Below are 24,634 nucleotides of genomic sequence, written 5' to 3'. Positions count from 1 at the left end.
CGATAGGAAGAAATCGGTTATCTACAAGATTGATAACCGAATTCCTTCATTGCAGAAAAGTTTTTCACTTTTCTTTTGGCTTCGGGAGTATTTTGTCTTTTGTACTCTGCGGGGGGGACGAGGGGAGGACTCCACACATTGCGCCCGTCGTAATAATTCATGATTGATGCAGGGAAGGGGATCTCCGCCACGGTAACGATGGCAGCGGAGATGATGCAAAGTTATTGGTGAATGGGGCGCACAAGTAAAACTTTGCACTGCTCACTCGTCTTCAATGTCCTCTTTGTCCCTTTTGCTGTCCTCGCCAATTTGTCTCTCACTTTCTCATGATTAATTACTCGACTGGGCTTTTGCCTGATTTTTGGAATCCTCCGTTCGACCCCGCTCGCTGTGTTAAATCAAGTGTTGGCGAGGGAAAAAATGAGCCGGGATTAGCTGATCTCAAATCTGTTATGACACCCCTTAATAAACGGCCTGCATGTGAAGGTCACTCGCAAGACCAAGATGAATTGAGCTGTAGTCCTCTCGGGAGTCAGACAGGTTTAATTCAGTTATTGTTTTCCAGTGTTATTCATATGGCTTGGGGCTTCTCTTGCCCCCGTGGTGCCTTATACCTGTGTACTTGTTGAAACAAAGTCGTATTGGGGAATAATTTCATAAACAAAAAATCTGGCTGCCGTTTTTATTGACCTTATAGTTTGACCCATTAAGAACAATGCAGTTCAACAGCAGCATCGTCTGCTTCCAGTTCTGACTCTCCAGCAATAGTGAAGTTTCACTAATTAAACATTCATCAGTATTGAATCATGTCATAGGTAGCAATTACCATGTGTCATAACATTGGTGCTCACGTACCATGCTGTGAATGGATCGGGTCCAGTTCACATCCAGGACATGGTCAAACCCGACATCCCGACCCGCACTCTCCGCTCTGCATCTGCCAATCTGCTTGTTCCTCCCTCACTGAGAGCAAAACACTCGACTAGATCACGACTCTTTGCTGTCCTTACTCCTAATTGGTGGGACAAGCATCAGGACCGCAGAGAGCCTTTACATCATCAAACTAAAGACACACCTTTTCAGACTCTACCTCGACTAAAAACACTAACAACTTGTAGCACTTAAACTCTTCTCACAATGGCTCTTATCTATAGGAAGTTGTAAATCGGCTTATTTGATGAAATTGCACTTTCTTCTCGCTTGTTCTTTTCAGTATGTATCCTTATGGTTGAAATGTACTTATTGTAAGTCGCTTTGGATAAAAGTGTCAGCTAAATTACATGTAATGTAATGTGTTGATTCTATCACTGACCTGGTAGGTTGTTGGAAAATACAAACAAAAAAACTTCGAACCCAATAAGAAATGATGTCCCTATTAAGTATGTTTCTGTAATGTGTAATAGACGTAGGCATCATGGGAACTTGACCAGATCCTACACAAGCTTTGCTGCTGCTCCTTGATTTCTTTGCCTGTCGAGGAAAAACAAATGAAATGTAGATGTACGCGATTTCCAAGAGTGAATTTACTGCTGGTTTTTAACCACAGATTCACCAGCAGTGATAAACCTCTTGGCTATTATCCGCTGTCTTCAGATTAAACACACGGCCCGTCTCTGTGTGTACTCGAGGGATGTCTCCGGTACGGGGATCCAACCTTTGACCCCGAACGCCTTACGAGTAAACTGACCTCAGTACCTGCAGATGTTTCTTACAGCCATGAAGCCAAACGCTTCCTCGGACTGCAAGATGCTGTTTCATAGCCTCTTCATTAAAGAACACGCTTAAGTGTTCCGTATGAATGCCCATTGTTTATAAGCTGGATACATTCGGTTAAAATGTATAATTGTGTGTGTGTGTGTGTGTGTGTGTGTGTGTGTGTGTGTGTGTGTGTGTGTGTTTCAGACAGGGAAACTCCCCGTGGAGGATCTATTCTCAGATCTGTGTGATGGAAGACGCCTGCTGGAGCTGTTGGAGGGGCTGGCGGGACGTGAGCTGGTAGGAACACACACACACACACACAGACATAAGAACATGCAAAGTGCTGTTTATGAATCTTTCTGTTTGCATTTGTTGGCGAGATGCATGCTGAGTCGAGCCGATTAAAATAATGATTTACTTTGTTATTGGCGACATAAGTGGAAAGCTAAATGTCACTGTGGCATGTGGAGTCCGTTAGTGGGGCACTGTGGTCGACGGCATGGCCCGATGCCAGTCTCATGGATTTAAAGGCCCGCTGTCAAGTTGTCGTGTTTTTGAGGGCTTTCTGGCAGACATTCAGAGTACTCTGTGACCTCCTTTCTGTGAGTTCGGATTTCTGCGGACTTTGCCCGAGGGAATTGCCCGCAATTCATCGGTAGGGGATACACAGGGGTACCAGTGGAGGCCTCAAAAAAAGGATCAATTAGGGAAGAAAAAGATTTATTCATTCAAACCCCTCATTTTATCATTGAAGCTGTTTTGACAAAAAAAAACTAGTAGGTGGATTATTTGAATTTACCTGTCATCTCATGAGAGATGAGTGTGGAACAAATTGAAAACAGGAAGTAAAAAGTTCAGATAAATACCCACAATTGTAAAGTTATTTTGGCCTTTCTTGCCGTGTGGGGGCTCTCTGGCAAACATTTTGAGCCCTTTATGAACCCCTTCTATAAGACTGCTGTAGATGCTGACTTACACACAATTTATTCATTCATTCATTCAGCCGTCATGTAAAGTCCAGTTATTTAGCTTGTTAAAATGAGACAGCCAGTGAAAGCATGGAGACGTAAAGACAATATAGACGACGGCACATGTGTTGGAGGCCTGTTGTATTAAAATTAGGCAGAATCATTAAGACTTAAAGGTGAAACAAAACACATGAAATCAGACAATATCTACTCATTCATTCATCATTTTAGTCATTGAAGCAGTTTTGTCAGAAAAGGTGAATTATTTGACAAGTGACTCTGACCTTGTGCTTGTGGGGACACAGCCTGGAAGAGGTTCAAATCAGGCATAAACGGTACAAAATAAAAACCCACAATTGGACATGATAATTTTTGACGTTGTAACGGTAATGTTTGTGTTTACACCTTTTTAAGAATTTAAAGCCTCTCCCGCTAAACCACTTACCAGGTGACATCCGGGTTCAGCTATTAAGACTTATCACCCCGCTCCTTTGTTTGATACGATCACACATTAACACACACTTTGTTATGTGTCTGTTCAGATGCCCCTGGGCAATATCTTTTTTTGCCTCAATGACTTCCTCTGTGTGTGTGTGTGTGTGTGTGTGTGTAGGTGAGGTTGGAGAGGGGATTCACACGCGTTCACTCGCTCAACAATGTCAACCGCGCTCTGCAGATCCTGCAGAAGAACAACGTGAGTAGAAGTGCGGGGGCACGGAGACATTTCTCTCGAAGAGTTGAATATGATGACGCTTTGACTGCATTAATGTTTCCAAATACCTTCCTGTTCACTCTTACATTTTCTGTCTAAAAAGAGCATCCCTTCCCTCTTTTCCCTGGCTTTCTCTTCACCATATTTATCTTGATATATATTATTTTACGTCAAGATAGATACACAACACATTTCATAATATGCACTTACAGTGATACAAGGTAATTATTTTTTATATGTTGTCATAGGTAAGGTGAAATAATAGTACATCATTTTACATAATGGCCGCATATACAGGGGGTGAAATGATTATTTGAGCACTTGGTCATTTTGTAAGTTTGCCCACTTACAAAGAAGAGAACGATTTGCCATGGTGGTTTTTTTCTAACTGGTAGGTAGGGGATCAAATACTTATTTCCCACATTCAAATGCAAATCAATGTATAACTTTTATATAATAGGAGTTTCTGCATTTCTTTATTCTGTCTCACAGTCAGAATAAACCTATCATTACAATTATAGACCGATTATTTCTGTTGTGCAAACAACGGTCAGTGTGAAACTTTCCAGTCTGGATGGAGAGGAGTGTGCCACCTGTGGGTGCTTTGGGAGGGGGGGGGGTTGAGAAAGCGAGTACGATTGACCCCATGTCAGAAGTTAGGGCTGAGGCCGCAAATACACCTTGGAATTTTTGACATGTGAACTGATGCATCTCACCCAGCCCTGACCCCTGAGGTAGTAACATCTTGTAAGATGATACGCCTAATGGCTTTGGAAATAGTGCTAGTTAGCTAGGTGTGCTAACGTTTGAATTTTGCGTTAGAGACGGCCTTTCAGCATAAACACGCCATTAATTCCATACTCATCTGTGCAGAGCTGTGGGTAGACGATTGCTTTAGCAAAGGATAGAAAATTGCTCATGACTCATGTTAAACATGCAATGTCACGTTGTGGATGTTGCCTTTTATTTCAAAAGGGTCACCAGCCGAAGATGACGGAAACCAATGAGTGACAGGAAGTGCGCTTTGTGGACTAAAGCCTCCCTTTCATCCCTCCTCTAGGTGGAATTGGTGAACATCGGAGCGACAGACATTGTTGATGGAAATCACAAACTGATCCTCGGGCTCATCTGGAGCATCATTCTCCACTGGCAGGTGTGTGTGTGTTTGTGCATTTGTATGTGCATGCATTTCAGAGAGCTGTTTGTGTTGTTTCATTTGCCGTGACCTTGAGGAGTATTTACTCAGCCGGCTGCACTGAAACAAACAGAAAATCGAAGCTGTTTAATGTCCCTGTATGTATAAATTATATGTACATTCATTTCCCTTCATAATTGCACCTTATTCCATAGTGGCCATTCAAAGGGCCACACAAAGTTTCATCGTGAAGATAATAATGCTAAAACAGCTGGAATTACTGCTTTCATGTTGGCGAGTCTTTTTATTAGGAAGCATCGCCTCTCAAAATCCCTTCGTCCCAATCAGATAGACCTGTACTGCCATGTGGTCAGGCAAAATCTGATCGCAGTCCGATCACCACAAGCACGTTTCAATACAGTGAGGACGGTTAAATCATTTTAGTCCCTATGGAGACAAAACTGTCTTGGGTTCACTTTGAGATACCAATGTATACAGCATATACTTGGATATGGGTACCTGTGGGTATCATCATGTGACCCCAAGTAAGCTCAGATAGTGATATACCCAAAATAAATCATTATATCACAATATATTAACAGATTTTTAATAACAATATTAAAAATGTGATAATTTATTTAATTATTATTTTCCTCTGTATTACTCACTTTACCGCACCATTGTGACGAAACTAGAGCTGAGCCGGAAGGCAAAGCTCTCGATCTACCGGTCGATCTTCGCTCCTACCCTCACCTGTGGTCATGAAGAATGGGTCAAGACCAAAGAACCCGGTCATGAATATAAGGGGCTGAAATGGGTTTCCTCAGGAGAGTGGCTAAGCCATTCGTGAGGAGCTCGGAGTAGAGCCGCTGCTCCTTTCCGTTGAACGGAGCCAGTTGAGGTGGTTTGATCTGGTGAGGATGCTCCCTGGGCGGCTTAGGGAGGCGTTCCATGCAGGACGGTGGAGAGATTATATCTCTGCACTGGCCTGGGAACGCCTTGGGATCCCCCAGTCAGAGCTGGTAGATGTGGCCCGGGAAAGGGAAGTTTGGGGTCCCCTTCTGGAGCTGTTGCCCCCTTGACCCGACCCTGGATGAGCGGATGAAGATGGATGGGTGGAATCATGGAAATTATGCTCCAACACAATGCGACACAAACAACAGCAGAACCATTATGCTTATTAATCAAGAGAAAGAAATGTATTTTTAAGAAATCACACCTTACAGTTAACTTTTACCTTCTATTTTACAGTATGGTTCCTAAAGTAGGTTTAAAAATGCGGTGACGAGGACAGCGTTCTGAAAACGACTTAGAAAAAGAAACCAAATGAATCTTTTAAACTACTAGGGGTGAAGTTGTAGATTGCATCCAAATGAACCAGTGTTAATTTTGGCAGCTATTTTTGAGTTAGTCTTAAGCCTAGTTCATGCTTCTGCGTTTTCAGAGCGACGCAGACGCAAGACCCCCTTGCGTGTCCCTTGCGTGTCTTTTCACACCTCCTTGCGTCCTTGCATGTATCGAGACATTTTTCTAGGCTTGCGTCGCTTTCGACGCAAGCAACGCAAGCCTCCCGCAGCGCACCAGGCTGCGATTGGTCTGCTAACTACGTCCTTTACGGAGTCTCACATTTCCGCTTTCATAGCCCGATACCGCCATTATTAAAACGAAGAATGTTTACGAGAGAACGGATCAGATTTAAGAACTTTTGTCGGATGAAATTCATAAATATGACCGCTTCTACAAGCCGTCATTGGCGGGTTGTAGAAGCGGGTTGGATTCACGGAGGGAGATCGCCGCAAACGCCGGTTTGCCGGTCGAGAGGAACAAAGTTGTGGAGGAAAATACGGGACAAATGTGTCCGCGATGAAAAGCAGCAGTGGCGATGCACGGGGCAATAAAGTCTATGATAAATAAATGAACAAATAAATAAATAGACGTGACTCTCTAGGTCGTCTTCAACAAAAACACGTTACTCCACCTGTTGTTCTGGCGGTGATTTGCTCTGCAACACACACAAGACTTTAGAACCATGAATAGAAACAAGTGCATTGACGCAGACGCAGAAGCATGCGCCAGCCTTTAGTCTTAGTCTTTAGACAAAAATGCATATTAGTTTTTAGTGGTGGGGAAAAAAATCGATTCTTCGATTTCTCTCGATTTTCTCTAGAACGATTCGGTCTCGATTCAGAAAAGTTAATAATCGGAATAAAAAAAATTAATAAAAAGTTAATCTCGCGCGAGATATTTGCTCGCTCGCGGAGCGTGAACTTCCTCGCTCGCGAGGTTAGTCTCTGCTCGCGCTCGAAGGTGTTTTCTATGCGCTTGCTGTTTTTCTTTCTGACAGTGAGGGGGCGGAGCCAGTCACCAAGGTATCTACACCTGACTGGTTACAAACCGCGTCTTTGGATTGGCTGGAGTGATGCATTCACACAACTGTAGAAGCCCATTTCCGCACTAAAGAAAGGGGATAAAAAGACGAAATTATGAGATAAAACATTGTCAAAAAACAAACGCCGCCCTTCGGTAACCGTAGTGGACCGTAGATGACAACCAGCTATAACCATCATTTACCATCATTACCGGCACACTAAGAGCAATGCGTCCAGCTCGCAGACCGGTCTGTCGACGAAAACTAGACTAAAATGTAATTAGTTTTAGTCACATTTAATATCCAAATGAAACTCCTTTTCTTCCCTTCTCAGGCCCAGGGACCCCTGTGTTGTGTCTACAGCTGCATAATAGTCTAGCTTCCAGTACTTGGTTGTCCATTAGATGTCCCTCCTAGGACAGGTCTATAGCCGGTGTCGGCAAACTTTTTGACTCGTGGGCCATAAAGTGTTTGTGTGAGCTAATATAAATGACAATGAAAAAACATTACATGAAAGGATTTGGATATGAAAGGATTTGGATTTTAACAAATAGCAAAGCATTTATTTGCAAGCCAATTTAACAAATTGGCAAAGGTGTAACAACTTCATGAGGACCAGGGATCTAAACAGAACAGTTTGTTGTCTTTGTCTGTTTAATCGCAATGCTTTTGACGTGGCCACCGGAAGCTTCATGCTCCTTCATTGTTTCCACTGTGAAATTGCTTGTCCCAATAAAAGAGACCATAACGTCCCACAATCGTTGCAATACATTATTTTCTTGGCTGCATCATAAACCAGCCATTCTAAACTGGACCCCCACTTTTCATTCAACAGTCTTTTCTTTCTCTTTGTCTCTTTGTTTATTTTTTGGTTTCATGACCAGTTCTTCTCTCTTGTGTCCTGCGGGTTTTCCTCCACCTGCAATGATTTTATTACGTTAGACGTGTTTGGAGAAGCGTGTAACGGACCGTCTCATCCAGCCGAGGAAACGCTGCCTGCCGTCGCCAGAGAACAGAGCAGAAAGGTCCGCGTGGATCTCTGCCGGCCGACAGTCTGCCGAAAAGCCCCGAGCTGTTAAACGGCTCATCTCCGCACACATCTTTCTCTGAAGCAGCGCGGCTTCAGCCTGCTAACAGTCAGCTAAACCGAGACAGTGTAGATAAAACTAAGGAAGCGCACATTCAAACTCGCCGAAGCGTAAAATAGTCGTCGCGGTCCGTCGGTGCACAAGAACCACCGCTGCACAGATGTGAGCGAGCGTTCTGGGTTCGTGGATGACGTCATTATGACGCGTTAATATCCGCCGTACTTTGCCTGTCTGTTGTCTGTTGGGTGCGGGCGAATTTAGGGGGGAAAAGTATTGTGACTTCGTCAATCACCAACAATTTTGTCTCTTCTAGATTAGATTTAGTCATAGTTTTTATTTTTTAAGATTGTTTTCGTCACGTCTTAGTCATGGAAAAAAGATCGTTAACGAACATTTTTCGTCATAGTTTTCGTCGACCAAATTAACACTGAAATGAACTTAGTGGCCTTCAGGCATTGTAACCCCCCTCCTTCCAAGAAAAAGAACGTTCAATAGAGTCAGTTGCTCGGTTCACATCCTGTAGAAACATGAAGAGGACCCCTTGGAGAAAAGAAAGCCTCTTCTTCGTTTCAGTGTTCTTCTTCACAAATGAAAACATAGTTCAACTTCTGTCAATAAAACACCACAAACGGTTCCTTTGAGCTGTGTTTAAAGAGGTAATTATTTATGACAGACTTGTTGTTTGAAACCAACTTCATGTAAAGTCATCTTAAATAGCTTCCATCACAATACATTCTAACGGTATTTCATTCCCCATTAAGTTGAATAGTGGCTAATGTCTCAATCCCACGAGTTTTGGCATCGACTTAATGACGCGATTAATGGCAAAACACGATGCCGTAATGAGGTGTGTGAGTGTGTGTGTGTGTATGCGTGCACACAATCCTGTCAAAGGCTTCTACGCCCTGGAGGTTATCGTTTCACTTGTGCGTGGGCACGTCCGCCAGGGCTTCTGTGTGTGTGTGTGTGTGTGTGTGTGTGTGTGTGTGTGCGTGTGTGTGTGTGTGCGTGTGTGTGTGTGTATCTGTGTCAGTGTGTGTGTGTATACAGCAGTCTTTGTCACAGTGGCCCTCCAATTAAAGTGGAAATGAATGCAGTGACCTATTCCCAAATGAGTGCCTTTTTTACCCAGCAGGCCACATTCTATGAGGAATCGCTAACAAAAGTGTGTATTTGTGTGTGTGTGTGTGTGTGTGTGTGTGAGTTTCCTGGGAGTTCACCCCAAGTCCAAATACACCTTGCTCTATTATTAGCTTGTGTGGTGTGTAATAGACTCTTTATTCCCCTTTCTTTCTTTATATGTCTCTGTGCAACTGTGTATGTGTGTGTGTGTGTGTGTGTGTGTGTGTGTGTGTGTGTGTGTGTGTGTGTGTGAAGCTGGCCAAGGTAGTTTTTTTTGGCTCATTTGGCAAGTGTTGTTTTTTTTGTTGTCATTCCAGCCTCCATTCATTCATTGGGGCTCTACTAGCACCACGCTGCCTAGCTGCATGCGTGTGTTTGTGTGTGTGTGTGTGTGTGTGCGTTTGTTTGGGACTATAGAAGGCTCAGGATATGAGGCAGAGGAGTTACTTGCAGGAAGAATAACAGGAGGTGTGTTAGTGAGTGTGTCAGCGTGTTTTAGTGAGCGCGTGCAGCCGATAGAAAGGTGAGAGTAAGATATGCATAAGCAATGCACAACCGGGCAGTGAAAAGTATAATCTCCCTCTCTCTCTCTCCCCCTCTCCCTCTCTCTCTCCCTCCCCTGAGCTCTGAAAGTGCTCCAAAACTGTCAGTCACGACTGCCAAAAGCAACCGGCCTGTGAGGATGCAACCATATCCGCCCTACCCTATCAGATATATGTGCATGCTAACACGGGTGTCCTCTTACTTTGTGCCACTGTGTGCGTGTGTGTGTGAATATGCAAAGTATCCACTGACAGGGCACATCAAAACTTTACTCGAAAGCACCCGAAATGGCTTTTTGAGGTGATGTCACATATGCAGGCGTCACATCAGCATAAGCTCTAATCCTTTTCCTCTATCCAGGTAGACTTCTTATGGAGCAATTTGGGGCATTTTGCAGCTTCATTTCGCCCTTCCAATTAACTAATGAACGACTCTCTTTGTCTTCTATATCAACAATTTTAACCTCAACTTTGAGCTCACACACTGAGCACATACTCATCACAGGAGTCGCTGTGATTCATCCACTAAGGACCATGAATGTTTTGACCAAATTTGAACCCATCAAATGTGTTGTAAGTATTTAACAGAAACATCATTTTGAAACGCTTTTTCCTCTCAGTACAATGCTCTTTTTCAAAATATATTGTGGCAGTCCCTCAGATAGCCGCTAGGATATTTCCGTCTAGCGATATTGGGACGACTTACTCCTCAGGGGATTAACCCTTTCCACCCCACCGAACAAAAAGTCAACCTCGCCCAATGCCCTAATCTCCTAATATTCCCTCTAAATTATCATTTAGTTAAAAGCTTTTCCTGTTGCGAGGTTTAATCAAAAGAAAGAGGGATTGTCTGGTAAAAGGTAATTGCATTGACAACAGCTGTACCTTGTGTGTGTTGGTCCGTAGGTAAAGGATGTGATGAAGGATGTGATGGCGGGCCTACAGCAGACCAACACTGAGAAGATCCTGCTGAGTTGGGTCCGTGAGAACACGCGCCAGTACCCTCAGGTCGGTCACCTTCTTCTTATGGCTCATTACCTGACCGTGGAAATGTGGAGCGAATGACTTTCTTCATTTAAAAAGCAATGGCTTCTTTGGAGATGTGCAATGTTTTTAGCGTATGTCTTCTTTTAGTTGTCCATCCTCTGCGTGGGTATCTAAAACCCCTCATGAACAGATTTCTTCCACAATGTTTGGCAGATAGGCTCAGGGCCAAAGAATAATCGATGGGTTTTTGGTGATGATCCAAACTTGGGATGACTGCCACGAGATGATTATCCTTTTATAGCCCTAAGTATGAGACCGAAACAGAGCGAGAGAGTTGAGCCAAAGTCCTACTAATATGTTTTCAGGGGTGAAAAATCCAATTAGCTTAAAATTCCAGGGATAGGCATTCTGTCCTTTGGAGTATTTGTTCACGTTTGTACAGTGCCATCTAGCTTTTTGTCTCTGCTCAAAATGTTCTCTTATGTATAAATCCTCACATCTAAACTGCTCAGAGGACACAAAACAAATCATATGCCACTGGTTTGGATGACATGTTGCGTTTACTTGTTGTTTCACCCCCGAATTTTACCAATTGCACAAATTGAAAATGCGTTTCATTGCCGAAATAACCTTTGTTAGCCATCAAGAACAACCTTTTACGGATTAACTGGAAATATTAAAATGTCTTATTTTTAACCAACCTAAGCTTAAATTGATCAAAGATGGCCGGCAGCGGCACAGAACGTTTCACACGCGTTACATTCAAAGACTTTTGTTAGCTATGGTATTCTGTCACATTCATTCAAAGCGCACACTCTCACTTTGAGAGGGAACAGACGTCTGTGACCGGACGTGTATCCATGAAAATGGAAGCCACAATTGGGGCGAGAGCGCTTCGACAGTGAGTGCCGTACTCGTCAAGGTTAGCTCGGTTAATATCCACCATCTCTGCCCTCAGGTCAATGTGGTTAACTTCTCCAGCAGTTGGAATGATGGATTGGCCTTCAATGCCCTCATCCACAGCCACAGGTACGGGGAGATATTGTGTGGTGTGTGTCTGTATTAGTGTTAGAGTGGAATCTCAAAAAGGTTTCGGAGGGAGATTCAATTGGCTGCCTTTATTCTGGTCCTTAGCTCTCCTGTTTTATCAAATAGATTTACCCAGAGGTGGGAAATAAGGCAATTCTCACTTAGAACTCAGAAAAGAGGGGAAAAAACCTGTCAGGTACTGACGGACTGCTCCGAAAGCCAACCAGAAGAAATATATGTTCTTTCTTTAAACCTAATCTGTGATTCTGCAGTTATTTACATAACCAAAGACGTTGGTATAGAAAAATAATTACTGCACTAGCTGCTCTGAATGAAGAAATACGTAAGTGAATTAATGAAGTCAATCAATGGATGAACACCTTCGTTGAGTTGAAACGGTGCCTTCATGGATAGCTGTGAGAGTTTGGGTCTCAGGCCATATCTGTTCATTAACTAATGAATGAAATCATGGTAAGTTTGCATATTCTCAGTGTCCTTACCGGAATACAAATCAGGAGATCAATCAACAGATTTCACAAAGCAAATGTTCCAATCCAATAACATAGAGGAATCCTTCTCTTTTTCTTTTTTAAGGGGGTGACTGTGTGCAGCTAGCGCTCACACACGGTCGCTGACACACAAGTTACTTGCAGCATATTTCATTCTTTAAAAAATGAATCCAAGTTATATAGTTACTTTTTTTCTTTGGAGAATGCTCTTTGTCGCCTTGATTAAAACGCATCCTAATCCGGGGAGCGCGATGGACTAAATGCTCGGGTGTGCCTTCGTTATTTGGATGCTTGAATGGTACGTGACCCCCCGTTTCTCTCCCCTTGGCCTCTGCAGACCTGAGCTATTCGACTGGAGCTCGGTGGAGAAGAAGACGTCTGCGATCGACAGACTGGAACACGCCTTCAATAAGGCCGAGCAGCACCTGGGGATAGTCAGGCTGCTGGACCCCGAGGGTAACTGGCACACACAGCCCAGTACTCTCACCGAGATAAAGCATTCGACTGAATGTCACCCCAACTAACACTTAGACACATCAATTATTCCAGAAAACACCTGGGGTGAGTTGCGGCTCGGACCATATTTAACGCCTCCCGATCAGGCTGTGATTTGGCGTAACCATGGGGATCACTTGAGGTCACCTTGGTGGAAGGATATGATCAGTGAAGCCTGACTGAAAAGTTGCCTAAAAATGTTCCCACCTGCAGGAAAAGTCCTTTTTTGAAATATGTTTTTGCAAATAATCCCCCGAGAGGCCTTACTGCACTTTATTCACGCAGAATTGGTTGACGTCCATCACTGCCCGGGTGGCCGCTGGCCTGAGACCAGTATACAGACCTTTAATCAAAACTGTCCGGCGGAGGTAGCGTGGGTGAAGCTAACCTGGTTCAATCAGGCAGCTCGCTGACATGAATGCTGGTGGTGCTGGTGTTCTTTTTGCTACATTTATCACAAGAAAAATTTCAGCAATATTGCTTAGAAACACAATAACTAGATATTAATAAAGTTGGATGGTGCAAGTTGTGTTTTATTTAAATGTGTTCTTATATTGTATATATGAAAGGATTAAAACAAGACCTTTACTATTTTGACAGATGTGGTAGATAAGACAGAAAAGAACGTATTAATAAAAAGGTGGATCCTTAGTATTTAGTATTTGATACATTACATGTCATTTAGCTGACGCTTTTATCCAAATCAACTAAGTGCATTTCACCCATAAGGTTACAAACCCAGAAGAACAAGAGAGTGCAATTTCACTAAATAAGCCAATTTACAACTTGCTATAGAAAAGAGTGAAGGCTCTCTCCGGTCCCGGTGTCAACAGAGAGCTTGTTTCACCATTTAGGAGCAAGGACAGCAAAGAGTCGTGATCTACTTGATTGTTTTGCTCTCCGTGAGGGAGGAACAAGCAGTTTTGCAGATGCAGAGCGGAGAATGTGTGTCAGGATGTAAGCAGGACCTGATCCATTCACAGCATGGTACGTGAGCACCAATGTTTTGAACTGGATGCGGGCAGCCACCGGTAGCCAGTGAAGAGAGCGGAGGGGTGGAGTAGTGTGGGAGAAATTAGGAAGGTCAAAGACCAGTCGAGCTGCTGCATTCTGGATGAGCTGCAGAGGTCGAATGGCAGTAGCAGGGAGACCTGCAAGTAGAGAGTTGCAGTAGTCCAGGCGGGAGATGAGCCTGAATCAGTACTTGCGCCGCCTAAAAAGATTTTAATGAGATAAGTTCTATAACAAGTAAATCCATCTGGTAACTATAAGGAAACACCTTGTGTAAAACTTGGCTCTAGTAGTCTGTTCGGGTTCCTCTGGGAAGATCCAGCTGCTTCCCCTCTAATGGGTGCGCCATGGACACATAGTTCCATCACCTATTGAAACAAATAGGGCTCCATGCAACGGCAGTTTCAGCGGGAGGGGTGTTCCTCTTTGATCCCTCCGCCTCTGAGCCGGCGTGGCGGGGGAACGATGTAATCCCTCGAAGCGCTCGCTTAATCCCCGGAATGACACAGCAGACAGGATCTCCAGCGATCCCACAGCAAACAAGCAGTTCTGAGCAGGAGTGGGGTGTGGGAGGGGGGGGGCGCGCTGTGCATTAATGCTCAAAACACTTTTTAATGAATATTCTGGTGTGGACATAAATTGCACCAGGTTCCTTAGTGGGGATTTGTTATATTCCTTTTCTTCAGTTAAATCACTTGAGGGCATGTCTTTTTATGAAAAGCGGATTATCACCAAAGCTGTGAATAAATAGCATAAAAGCATATTGCACTGATTCCTATTTTTGTTAGGTGTAAGATGTATAACGAGACAAAACCACTTAACCACATCATGGTCACGCTAAGGAAAAGTTTAAAGACGAACAAACTAATATTAATAATATTTATCTTTAGGCTTGCAGGTTGGTACCAAGGAGTTCTAAGTCAAAGGTTCACTTCCACTGCAACAGGAAATAAACTGAAATGTTCCGTACATTGTGTAGTTGTGACATCATAACCGTGCAGATATCCTGGCGAGATCCACGTTATTTACAGAGCCGTTAGTCTTCCTCAGACAAACAATGACGGGGTGAATCAGTATTCTGCTGCCAGAATTATGACTGTCTGATGGGACACGCGGACATCTCTTGGTTCCTTTTGCACTCGGCCGTCTCCCCACGCGGTCGCCCTCCTTTCTCCCGCTCATTTATCTCCACAGCGGTGAGCCGGCCACGCTGCGCGCGTCACTCTGTCAACACATCCGCCACCAAAGGCAGCTCATTAGCTTGCGTCTCTTTCTCTACATGTCCCTCCTCTTCTCTCCCACCTTTCTGCTCCCGGGCCTCCTCGGCCTCGCCTTCTTGTGCGCCGTGATGCGTCTCTACCAGCTTCGCCGCTGGGTATTACTGTAAGCACAAATGTGCATTCCCAATTCATAAATATACATTCAAAATACATGGCAAATGCAATAATAAAGTGCCAAATTGAAGGTTAGTAGTCCAGTCTGTCCTTCTGGGTTCCATCCATGGTAACCTCAGTGAGAATAAGTTTCACCGCAACTAGCAACCTAGTAAGGTTAGATTCGTCAAAAGTTTGTCTAATCTGCACTCATGTTCCTTTGATTCAGAGATGTATGTATTTTTTGTAATTATATATAAATGATTTATTTTGAAAATTCTATCCTGTACAATTTATATGAAATTATTTTGGGATATTCGGAAGGATCATAATTTTCTTCCAAATTGCACAACTCAAAGTCTTTTTTCAAAATCATGGAGAAACAAATTCTATTTTGTATTGACTTTTGTGAATACAATTCATAAGGTATAAGGTATAAAGGTATTTAAGTTGTAGGATGTTTTTTTTTTTGTATTCTTTACTGTTCGATTGCAACTTCAGTTCGTTACCTCAACTTTGACTTAATTTGTCTTTTACTTCCTGCTCTTCAGATGTGGCGGTGCCTCACCCTGACAAGAAGAGCGTCATCATGTACGTGACGTCACTTTTCCAGGTACTGCCCCAAAGCGTTTCCATGGAAGCCATCAAAGAGGTCGAGACGTTGCCACGGGTGTCCGCTTCCAGCGTTGCTCGGGTGACGACCGAGGAGCACTACCAGATTCAGACCCAGCAGCGCTTCTCCCAGCAGGTTAGACACACACGCTGTTCCCGTTGAAAACAGCGCGACCAATTAGAAGATTACCTTCTGTTTTTTGACAGTTTTTCTAAAACTATCTGTTTTTGTTGCCTAACTGTATGTAGTTATTTTAGGTTTTTGGTGGACTAAATCTGCCTTTGGTGGTGGGCCTGTGTCTATAACCTCATTTCATAAACTTCTGTTGTATGAAATGTTGTTAGAAAACATTTCAAACCCCACGTCACCTTAAATCCCATAATGCCTTGTGAAGTGTTTTTTTTTCTTTGTGGTCTATTGGAAATTAATAGTTGCAGACTTCAAGTCAGGGCTAATGTCTTAATAATGTCTTAAGAGCTCGTTTCAGATGTCATACCAATATAATAGCGATGAGAGTGCCAAAGTGACTTTTATTTAAAAAAGGAAAGACAAAAACTTCACAGCAACAATCATACCAACAAAACAAGAACAGTTAAGGAAGGAAGGTTACCAAAAATAATGATGCCTAGCTAGTGTCATCGAGGCATCTTGTTGCCATTGTCGTTTCCCCACCCAGTCATCATGGGAACTAATTGAATAGTGAGAGCCCCCTCTTCGCTCTGGTGATCTCTGTTAACCTGTTACTGTATGGTAGTAAGAAGCCATGATCGATCACCATGAGCCTTTCATCTGATGGTTTTCGTCTTCTGCTCAGCCATGGAGACTCGCTTGGTGTCACAAACTTGCTTTCACAAAAAGCCTCACAAATACCTTATAATACTATTATATTACATATCACACAACTAAAGGACGACAGTTTTTACATGCGTTATCGCACCACGTTGCAAAATAAGTCAATATTCCCTCCGCTGTCCCGCCAACGTGCAACTTCCTCAAATGTTTGTGTGCGCCCTATCTGGAGGGAAACGAGTGGGATGAAAGAAGCATGAAGGCTGATTTATTCCTAACTGAACACTATTGTTGCCAAATTAAGTCTTAATTCTCTCTCACAGGAGACGTTTAGTTTGAACTTGTAACAAGCCGAATGTTTTGCAGGCTTCAGAAGGAAAATTCACAGAAAATAATAACTTTCTGTGAAAACGGAAAGACGGCATTCATGTGATGTTCATTAAATGAACATTATTTAATATGAAGCATTTATGATGACGTGTTGGTAGGCTATAGCCCAAAGGTGGGCAAACCACGGCCCGTTGGGCGTTTTGATCCAGCCCGCTGAGTATTATGAATTATAAATTATATTATAGTACGGGTAGATGAAATCCTGCGTTCTGATTGGTTGAGTGTTGCTGTTCACATTATCCCAGCATTCCATATCACTGCGCACTCAAAGTAACAAGTTAGTTTTTGCGCGACCGTTAGTTGACATTTCAGTTTTTAGCTCGGTGGCGATCGCCGAAATGAGGCCAGGAAATCCCACAAATTAGCGTTTTCAGGCAATGCGAGATTTTGAAACCGGACAATTAAGGTGGACGTCATGAGCGATGTGAATGAATGAGATGCTGCGGGACTCAGTCAGTCTGAAATTTGTGAGATTTTGTTGGAACTGAAATTGACCGCCTGTAAAAGGAAAAAGTCCCAAATTAGATCCACCTGCGCTGACCTTTTTAGACCTTCTTAAGTTAAGACTGGTAATATTATTCCCCTCCTCTTAACTCCGTTTTCATCAGCTCTCAGTTCAGAATAGAGAAAAACTGCCGGACTTTTCCTACTGGGAATCATCATTGAGACGAAAGTTGGGTAGGTGAAATTCACAAGGATGTGCAGCGAGGGATGGAGATGGGGAAAGTGAGGTGCGGGGGCAGGGGAGGGGACTGAAATGACATGCAGTAGACAAATTTGGAGTGCCAGGAAACAAGTCAGGTGGCAATAAAAACGAGAGATGTGGAGCAAAGACGGGAGGGAAGGAAAAAAAGAGTTACTGACAGCAGCTATTATCTGCCTCTTCCCTCATCCGTCATCAGAGCGCCGCTGTCACCACCTCCTTACATCAACGCCGCACTGCTACCACCACCTGGTACCCGGGGAGGAGGAGAGCTTCCCGTGGCACAATGTTGCTTAAAACTAAACAAAGTGGGCTTTATTGGAAACGGGCTCTCTGCTTGAACAGGTTTAAATCAAGGGGCGGGTTGTTCAAAGAGTGAAAGGAGGGAAGGCGGCGAGGGTCGAAACAGGAGCAGGGATGCAAAACATGCATACAAAGGTGAATAGCATCAGTGTGACTCGGAGGAGCGGATTCATTTAGGCTGACAGAAGTCATTGTGACAGCCAGGTGTCAGAAAGATACAATCAATCAATCAATCAATATGATTATCTGAGACCAAACCGTTTAATAGAACAGCTTTACACGACAGCGTCTGCCTTTCATTCTCAGATTTCATTGCGCTAGTGGCTTTTGTGTGGTTATTTTGAACGACTCTTTTTGTTTACTTGTGGTTGAATCCAAGTGGCCGTGGGGCAGACACAGTCTCTCTGCAGGAAATAAAGTCAGAGTCCTGTAAAGGTGCCCGGAAAATGACTGATTATCTTTGAAGCCCACAGCAATAGCTGGACTTCCCTTCGTATGTCACGCGTATAAACATTGTGCTACTTGTCTGATATAGCAGGGGAAGAAAAAACATTGTTTTAATGAAATGCCAACTTTTAGAATGACTTGTGTGCCAATACCATTGTCTTTGTTCCACCTGCTAATTAAGGGTGCTAAATGTTAAAGTGCCTCTCCCTCCATGTGTGTTGTGATCTCAGCGTCTGCGTGCTTTTGTTTCCCCATTTTTTATGGCGCAATGACAGGCAAGCGGAGGCTCTGAATTTCAAATTGAATAGAATGGTTCAACTTGTCTCTGCCTTTTTTCGTGGAAACTCGGATAAGTCTCATGACTGGTAAATACAGATTTGCATAAAAGAGGGGAAGCTGCCGAAAGTTAACCGACACCCAAACATTTATTTGAAACTACAACCGCTGTTAGATACTTAATACCCAGATCATATATTTTCTCTCACCTTGTAATAAGGTTGTTTCTGCCAGTAACAAAAAAGACGACTTTTTATATTTGCTGACCAATAACTGATCAGTTTGCACCAGTTTGCTAGCCAGAGCTGCTAGTTTGGGAGCATCGTGTGTGAGGCATCTTGATGCCAGAGTCTTGGCAGAACGCTTTTGGAGCAAATGGCTGCTCAAAAACACGAGCTTTGACTGTGCACAACTGTCTGTTGTCCATCTTCGGCATGACATCTGTCCTCTCTCTGTCCCCCCCTCTGCCCTCCCATCATGTCTGCATTCATCGAATCCACCCAAATAGTATTACAGTTAGAAAAGTTAATTTCCTAATCAGATTACAGGTGACCTTACGTTTACAAAACCACCATCGGCGGTTATTATTATTATTATCAACTATTTGTGAGTTTTTTCCATTCCACGCTACTTTTTGCAATTACAATTTGCGTATTATTTATTAAGTATTATGTATGGTTAAATAATTAATCATAATGCAATATTTGGAAAGAGGATTCGATCTGCTGTTTGACTACATCAGCCATTACACAGTATATTTGAGTAATACTTGGTGTTTTTTGGATTTTAAACTCAACTTTTCCTTCATATAAGCTATAATGTGGTGTTTTTCTTCCTTAGACTAAATAGCCTCTTTTAAGTAATTGTTAGTTTTTGACTTAACAGCTTTAGTCTAAAAACAGTCCATTACAGCTCTGCTGACCTGTAAGTAAATAACTTATCCAATGTAGACAGAGACTTTCCATTTTTCTTGTAAATGTGTTTTTTGACACACTCGTGATGGAAACGCACAAAATCTGTATTTTATTTGTTATTCATGCTTTGAAAGTTCACCTCAAATTAGCTTGACATTTGGATGGAGACAGAGCTTATGTGTGATGATTCATGTTCCATTGTTTTTTTTCTCCCGTTTTCTGCTTCTCATCTTTCCTCATCATCACTCGCTCCCTGTTTCCACTCTGCCAATTCACTTCTTGCTTCATCCTCTTCTTCCTCTGCACATTTTGGCCTTTTTCCTTGTTTTCTTGTCTGCTCTGTTTTGCAACCCTCCGTCTGTTTTCTTTTTTTTGTTTCCCCATCTCCCTCTCCCGAACCTGTTCCATCTCTCCGCCTCTCTCTCTCTCAGATCACAGTGAGTGTGGCTCAGGGCCGAGTGCGGAGCCCCTCTCCTCAGCCTCGCTATAAAAGCTATGCCTACACCCAGGCTGCGTATGTCCAGTCGCCCGAGCAAAAGAGGAGGCGTGTTACTGATCAGGTCCGTGTCTCACAGCGCTAACCCTGCACGCCTAATGTCCACACGTCTGTTTGGGCTGTGCTCGTTGTTTTATGTCTGCACTTGGTTTTCCTGCGCCATCGCTGAGAGAAAGTTTGTTGTATCAAGTCTTATTTTTTTTTATACACACACACACACACACACACACACACACGGAAAGTATTCACAGCGCTTCACTTTTTCCACATTTTGTTTTTTGCTAATCTGTTAAAAATAAAGAACGAAAACATAACATGTACATAAGTATTTACAGCCTTTGCTCAATACTTTGTTGAAGCACCTTTGGCAGCAACTACAGCCTCAAGTCCTCTTGGGTATGATTCCACAAGCGTGGCATACCTATTTCTGGGCAGTTTCTCCCATTCTTCTTTGCAGAACCTCTCAAGTTCCATCAGGTTGGATGGGGAGCATCGGTGCACAGCCATTTTCAGATCTCTCCAGAGATGTTCAATCGGGTTCAAGTCAGGGCTCTGGCTGGGCCACTCAAGGACATTCACCGAGTTGTGCCGAAGCCACTCCTTTGTTATCTTGGCTGTGTGTTTCGGGTCGTTGTCCTGTTGGAAGATGAACCGTCGCCCCAGTCTGAGGTCCAGAGCGCTTTGGAGCATGTTTTCATCGAGGATGTCTCTGTACATTGCTGCATTCATCTTTCCCTCAATCCTGACTAGTCTCCCAGTTCCTCCCGCTGAAAAACATCCCCACAGCATGATGCTGCCACCACCATGCTTCACTGTAGGGATGGTATTGGCCAGGTGATGAGCAGTGCCTGGTTTCCTCCAGACATGACGCTTGGCATTCAGGCCAAAGAGTTCAATCTTTGTTTCATCAGACCAGAGAATTTTGTTTCTCATGGTCTGAGAGTCATGTGCTTTTTACTGAGGAGTGTCTTCCGTCTGGCCACTCTACCAAACAGGGCTGATTTGTGGAGTGCTGCAGAGATGGTTGTCCTTCTGGAAGGTTCTTCTCTCTTCGTAGAACAACGCTGGAGCTCTGTCAGAGTGACCATCGGGTTCCTGGTCACCTCCCTGAGGCCCTTCTCCCCCGATCGCTCAGTCTGGCTGGGCGGCCAATTCTAGGAAGAGTCCTGGTGGTTCCAAACTTCTTCCATTTCCGGATGATGGAGGCCACTGTGCTCATTGGGACTTTCAATGCTGCAGAAATCTTTCTGTACCCTTCGCCAGATCTGTGCCTCGATACGATTCTGTCTCGGAGGTCTACAGATAATTCTTTGGACTTCATGGCTTGGTTTATGCTCTGATGTTTGTGCACTGTCAACTGTGACACCTTGTGATACAGGTGTGTGCCTTTCTCAATCATGTCCAATCAACTGAATTTAGCACAGGTGGACGCCAATCAAGTTGTAGAAACATCTCAAGGATGATCAGTGGAAACAGGATGCACCTGAGCTACAGTTTGAGTGTCATGGCAAAGGCTGTGAATACTTATGTACATGTTATGTTTTTGCTCTTTATTTTTAACAGATTTGCAAAAATTTGCAAAAAACAGTTTTAACGTTGTCATTATGGGTGGGTTGTGTGTGGAATGTTGAGGAAAATAAGGAATTTAATCCATTTTGGAATAAGGCTGTAACATAACACAATGTGGAAAAAGTGAAGTGCTGTGAATACTTTCCGGATGCACTGTACACACGCGCGGAGCTGTGTCGAGTGAAAACAAACACATATACTGTGTGTGTGTGTGTGTGTGTGTGTGTGTGTGTATATATACTTTTTTGTAGTCAAATTCGAAGACTAAATATGAAACTATGGGCGATGTCGATTTGGATATTTTTTCAACCACATTATATTTCAACAATTCAGTTTTTGAAATGTATTGCATTTGGCCATGTGATGCCATTTTAACAATGTATTAGTCATCCAAGTCACTAATGTGGGAGACATTTTTTTACTTTTAATTGGACCAGTGTTGAGGGGGGGAAAGCTGCAGCGTACGTTCACTAAAAGTAGTTGTTTTGTAAAATGACTCAGTTGAAAGTGTCTGACAACAATATGAAGAAGAAATTACATATGAATGCAATTTCTTTGGCCTGATGAGATTCAAGTTTGTCTCATCAAAAGCAAATCTCCATAATTTAGCAGATAGTACAGTATATCTTCCGACGTTCTCCATGTGATTGTACCACCAAATCACTCAAAGGGAGGTTGGAGAGGCTTCGATACAAAACATTGTAAAGCAGCAACCTTCTATTGTGCAGTTTGTTGAAAAAAATCATTCATCCAATCTGCTATTACTTTTTACATTTCAAAAAGGTTCAGATGCTCTTGTAAAACCGCCAACGCGCAATTAAATATGGCCCCCAAATATGTCATGCACCGATGAGCAGGGGGCTCCTGCTCCTTTTTCCAAGTGCCTTAACTGCTGGCACCTGGAAAAAGGAGCGAGAAGCAAGAGACAATAATTTGTTGGACTAAGCTTCATCCGAGCACACCCGCTGTGCTTGTTTTAGACCAAAACGCATTCCGCCCTTGATCATTCCACAAGAGAGTCATTTCTGAGTAGCAGGAGCAGACATGAGGAGGTGAGGCCGGAGCGGTAACCAGTGCCGTGGAAGGGCCTCGGGTCGGCCCTTATTACCGGGGAGGTGAACAGAGCGAGAGGAGGAGGAGCCCAGATAAGAAGGGATTGTTAGTGTCCAGATCAGTAGCGCAGCACACAGAGAGAGCTGTGGGAACAGAGAGAGAGAGAGCGACAGTTGAGGTTGGATAAAGGCCACAGCTGCCTGTCGGCACACTAACAGGCCTCTTCTCGTCTCTCCTCATCTTGTCTTCCCCTTCCTTCATTCTTTATTTTCAACTCATACTTTCCCTCTTACCCTAACACCCTCCATTGCTTTCCCTCTCCTCACATCCCGCTTCACGAATGTCCCCGTTACCTGCCACCCTTTCCTCCCCTCTGTAGTTCCTGAGTCCCGGCCAGGAGGAGCTGCAGCGAGGCCTGAGTCCTCTTCCCCCGGGCTCCACCAGCCTGGAGAACTACCAGGCCGCACTGGAGGAGGTACGCCACTATTGTGGTGACGCAAATGTTTCTGATCTTGTATTACTCTTCTGTTCAATGACCAGTCAGGTGATATGTTATATCTTTCTGGTTGCCATCAGATCTTTTTCCTATGTGCTGTAGGGCAGCATCTTATGTCCAGGAGCTTTTGGAAACACATCATTGGGCCATACTGTGGCTCTGTGCAGCGTGGTCCCTCACAGCCGTGAACACAGTTGCTAGTTTATTTTGACTTCATCTGCCCCACATACTCACTAGAACACCAATCGAGGGTTAATCCGCCACTGATAATAGTCCCCCACAAATGCATTTCATTTCTTCCTGTTTGGGTCAAGTTCGGCAAAGACAAAACTGTCCATTCTTTAAAAAAATGAAGCTATACGTTTGCGTGGTCCTTTGCATCTTCGATAAGAAACAATGAGCTTGTGGCTGAAAGCAGAGTCGGAAAGTATTGCTTTGGCTTCTTCGTGATTTGTCGACAATAAGAAATCCAGAATTATCCTTTAAGTACGTTATGTTGATTGACATCTGTAGGTGTTGACATGGCTGTTGTCTGCTGAAGATGGGCTCCAGGGCCAGCCTTCCATCTCTGACAATGTGGAGGAGGTGAAGGAGCAGTTTCACACTCACGAGGTAAGAACCACAGCAGCATTAGTCCTTACCATTAGTTTGACTCTCAGAACATCCTTTTTGCCTGGTTTTATACCACATATAAAAACCCATGTTCCTACAACCCTAAGACCCTCAAGATCTGTGGAGATAGCACTATTGATCGTGTGGCTCGCACACAATATGAATTGCCACATTTTTTTAAGCTTTCTTTAGAAAACCTGTTTTGAAAGCTTTCTTGCTCGTAAGCTTTACTGTTTTGCCCCGTCTATTACCAGGGGTACATGGTGGAGCTGACCACCCACCAAGGCAATGTGGGGCGGGTGCTCCGGGCCGGCGCCGCCCTACTGGCCGAGGGGAACCTGAGTGAAGACGAGGACTCGGAAGTCAGGGAGCAGATGAACCTCCTCAACGCCCGGTGGGAGCACCTGAGAGTTGCAAGCATGGAGAGACAGAGCAGGTAGATAAGTACTCTGGATTAAATGTAACTCATGTGGTCTTCTTTGAGTTGTACCAAGTTGTTGTACCAAACACCTGCAAAACTAATGGCATTTCCTTCACCCTTAGCTTTACTTTGTCTCCAGGGCGGTTTGTTCTTTTGATATGCTGAACCAAGATAGCGTAAAAACATAGTAAACTGTACATCTGACAAAGATCAGCATTTTTTTTTGTCATTGTGCGCATCTTGCTGAGCTAGAGTTATCATTTAGCTCAAATGTTGGCCTTCAACTCGTATTAGATTGAGAGTGTCAGCACAATCTAAAGAGCAATAGCTTTCCAAATAAATGTTGACGTGAAAGAGACAAAGTTATTTAACAAAGAGTTTGGAAAGAACAACACTTTGGGGGAATCAGAACAGAACGCATTTCCCCCTACTGAGAAATGTTGGTACACGTTCAAACACACACGCACACACCAATGGTTCCACATGCTTTTTTCAATCTTAATTCAGGGTTATGA

General features: G+C 43.6%; 1 protein-coding gene across 35 annotated transcripts in view; it reads left to right on the top strand.

Annotated features, from left to right (window-relative positions):
- dmd (dystrophin) overlaps positions 1-24,634 on the top strand; it is a 196,625-nt gene that overhangs the window by 72,578 nt on the left and 99,413 nt on the right. For 32 of the 35 annotated variants that reach the window (XM_040172772.2, XM_040172679.2, XM_078096010.1 and 29 more), the window contains exons 3-13: positions 1,903-1,995; positions 3,280-3,360; positions 4,439-4,531; positions 10,540-10,641; positions 11,579-11,649; positions 12,496-12,614; positions 15,589-15,785; positions 19,904-20,032; positions 22,970-23,065; positions 23,600-23,698; positions 23,953-24,134. In XM_040172772.2, the coding sequence (XP_040028706.2) occupies positions 1,903-1,995; positions 3,280-3,360; positions 4,439-4,531; positions 10,540-10,641; positions 11,579-11,649; positions 12,496-12,614; positions 15,589-15,785; positions 19,904-20,032; positions 22,970-23,065; positions 23,600-23,698; positions 23,953-24,134 (1,262 nt within the window). The remainder of the gene's footprint in view (positions 1-1,902; positions 1,996-3,279; positions 3,361-4,438; positions 4,532-10,539; positions 10,642-11,578; positions 11,650-12,495; positions 12,615-15,588; positions 15,786-19,903; positions 20,033-22,969; positions 23,066-23,599; positions 23,699-23,952; positions 24,135-24,634) is intronic. The other 3 variants (XM_078095891.1, XM_040172762.2, XM_078096574.1) reach the window with 1 other exon arrangement.

Source organism: Gasterosteus aculeatus, chromosome 1 (genome assembly GCF_964276395.1).
Source record: "Gasterosteus aculeatus chromosome 1, fGasAcu3.hap1.1, whole genome shotgun sequence".
Taxonomy (NCBI): domain Eukaryota; kingdom Metazoa; phylum Chordata; class Actinopteri; order Perciformes; family Gasterosteidae; genus Gasterosteus; species Gasterosteus aculeatus.
Note: the sequence above shows the minus strand (reverse complement) of the source record. Positions and strands in the feature narration are given on the sequence as shown.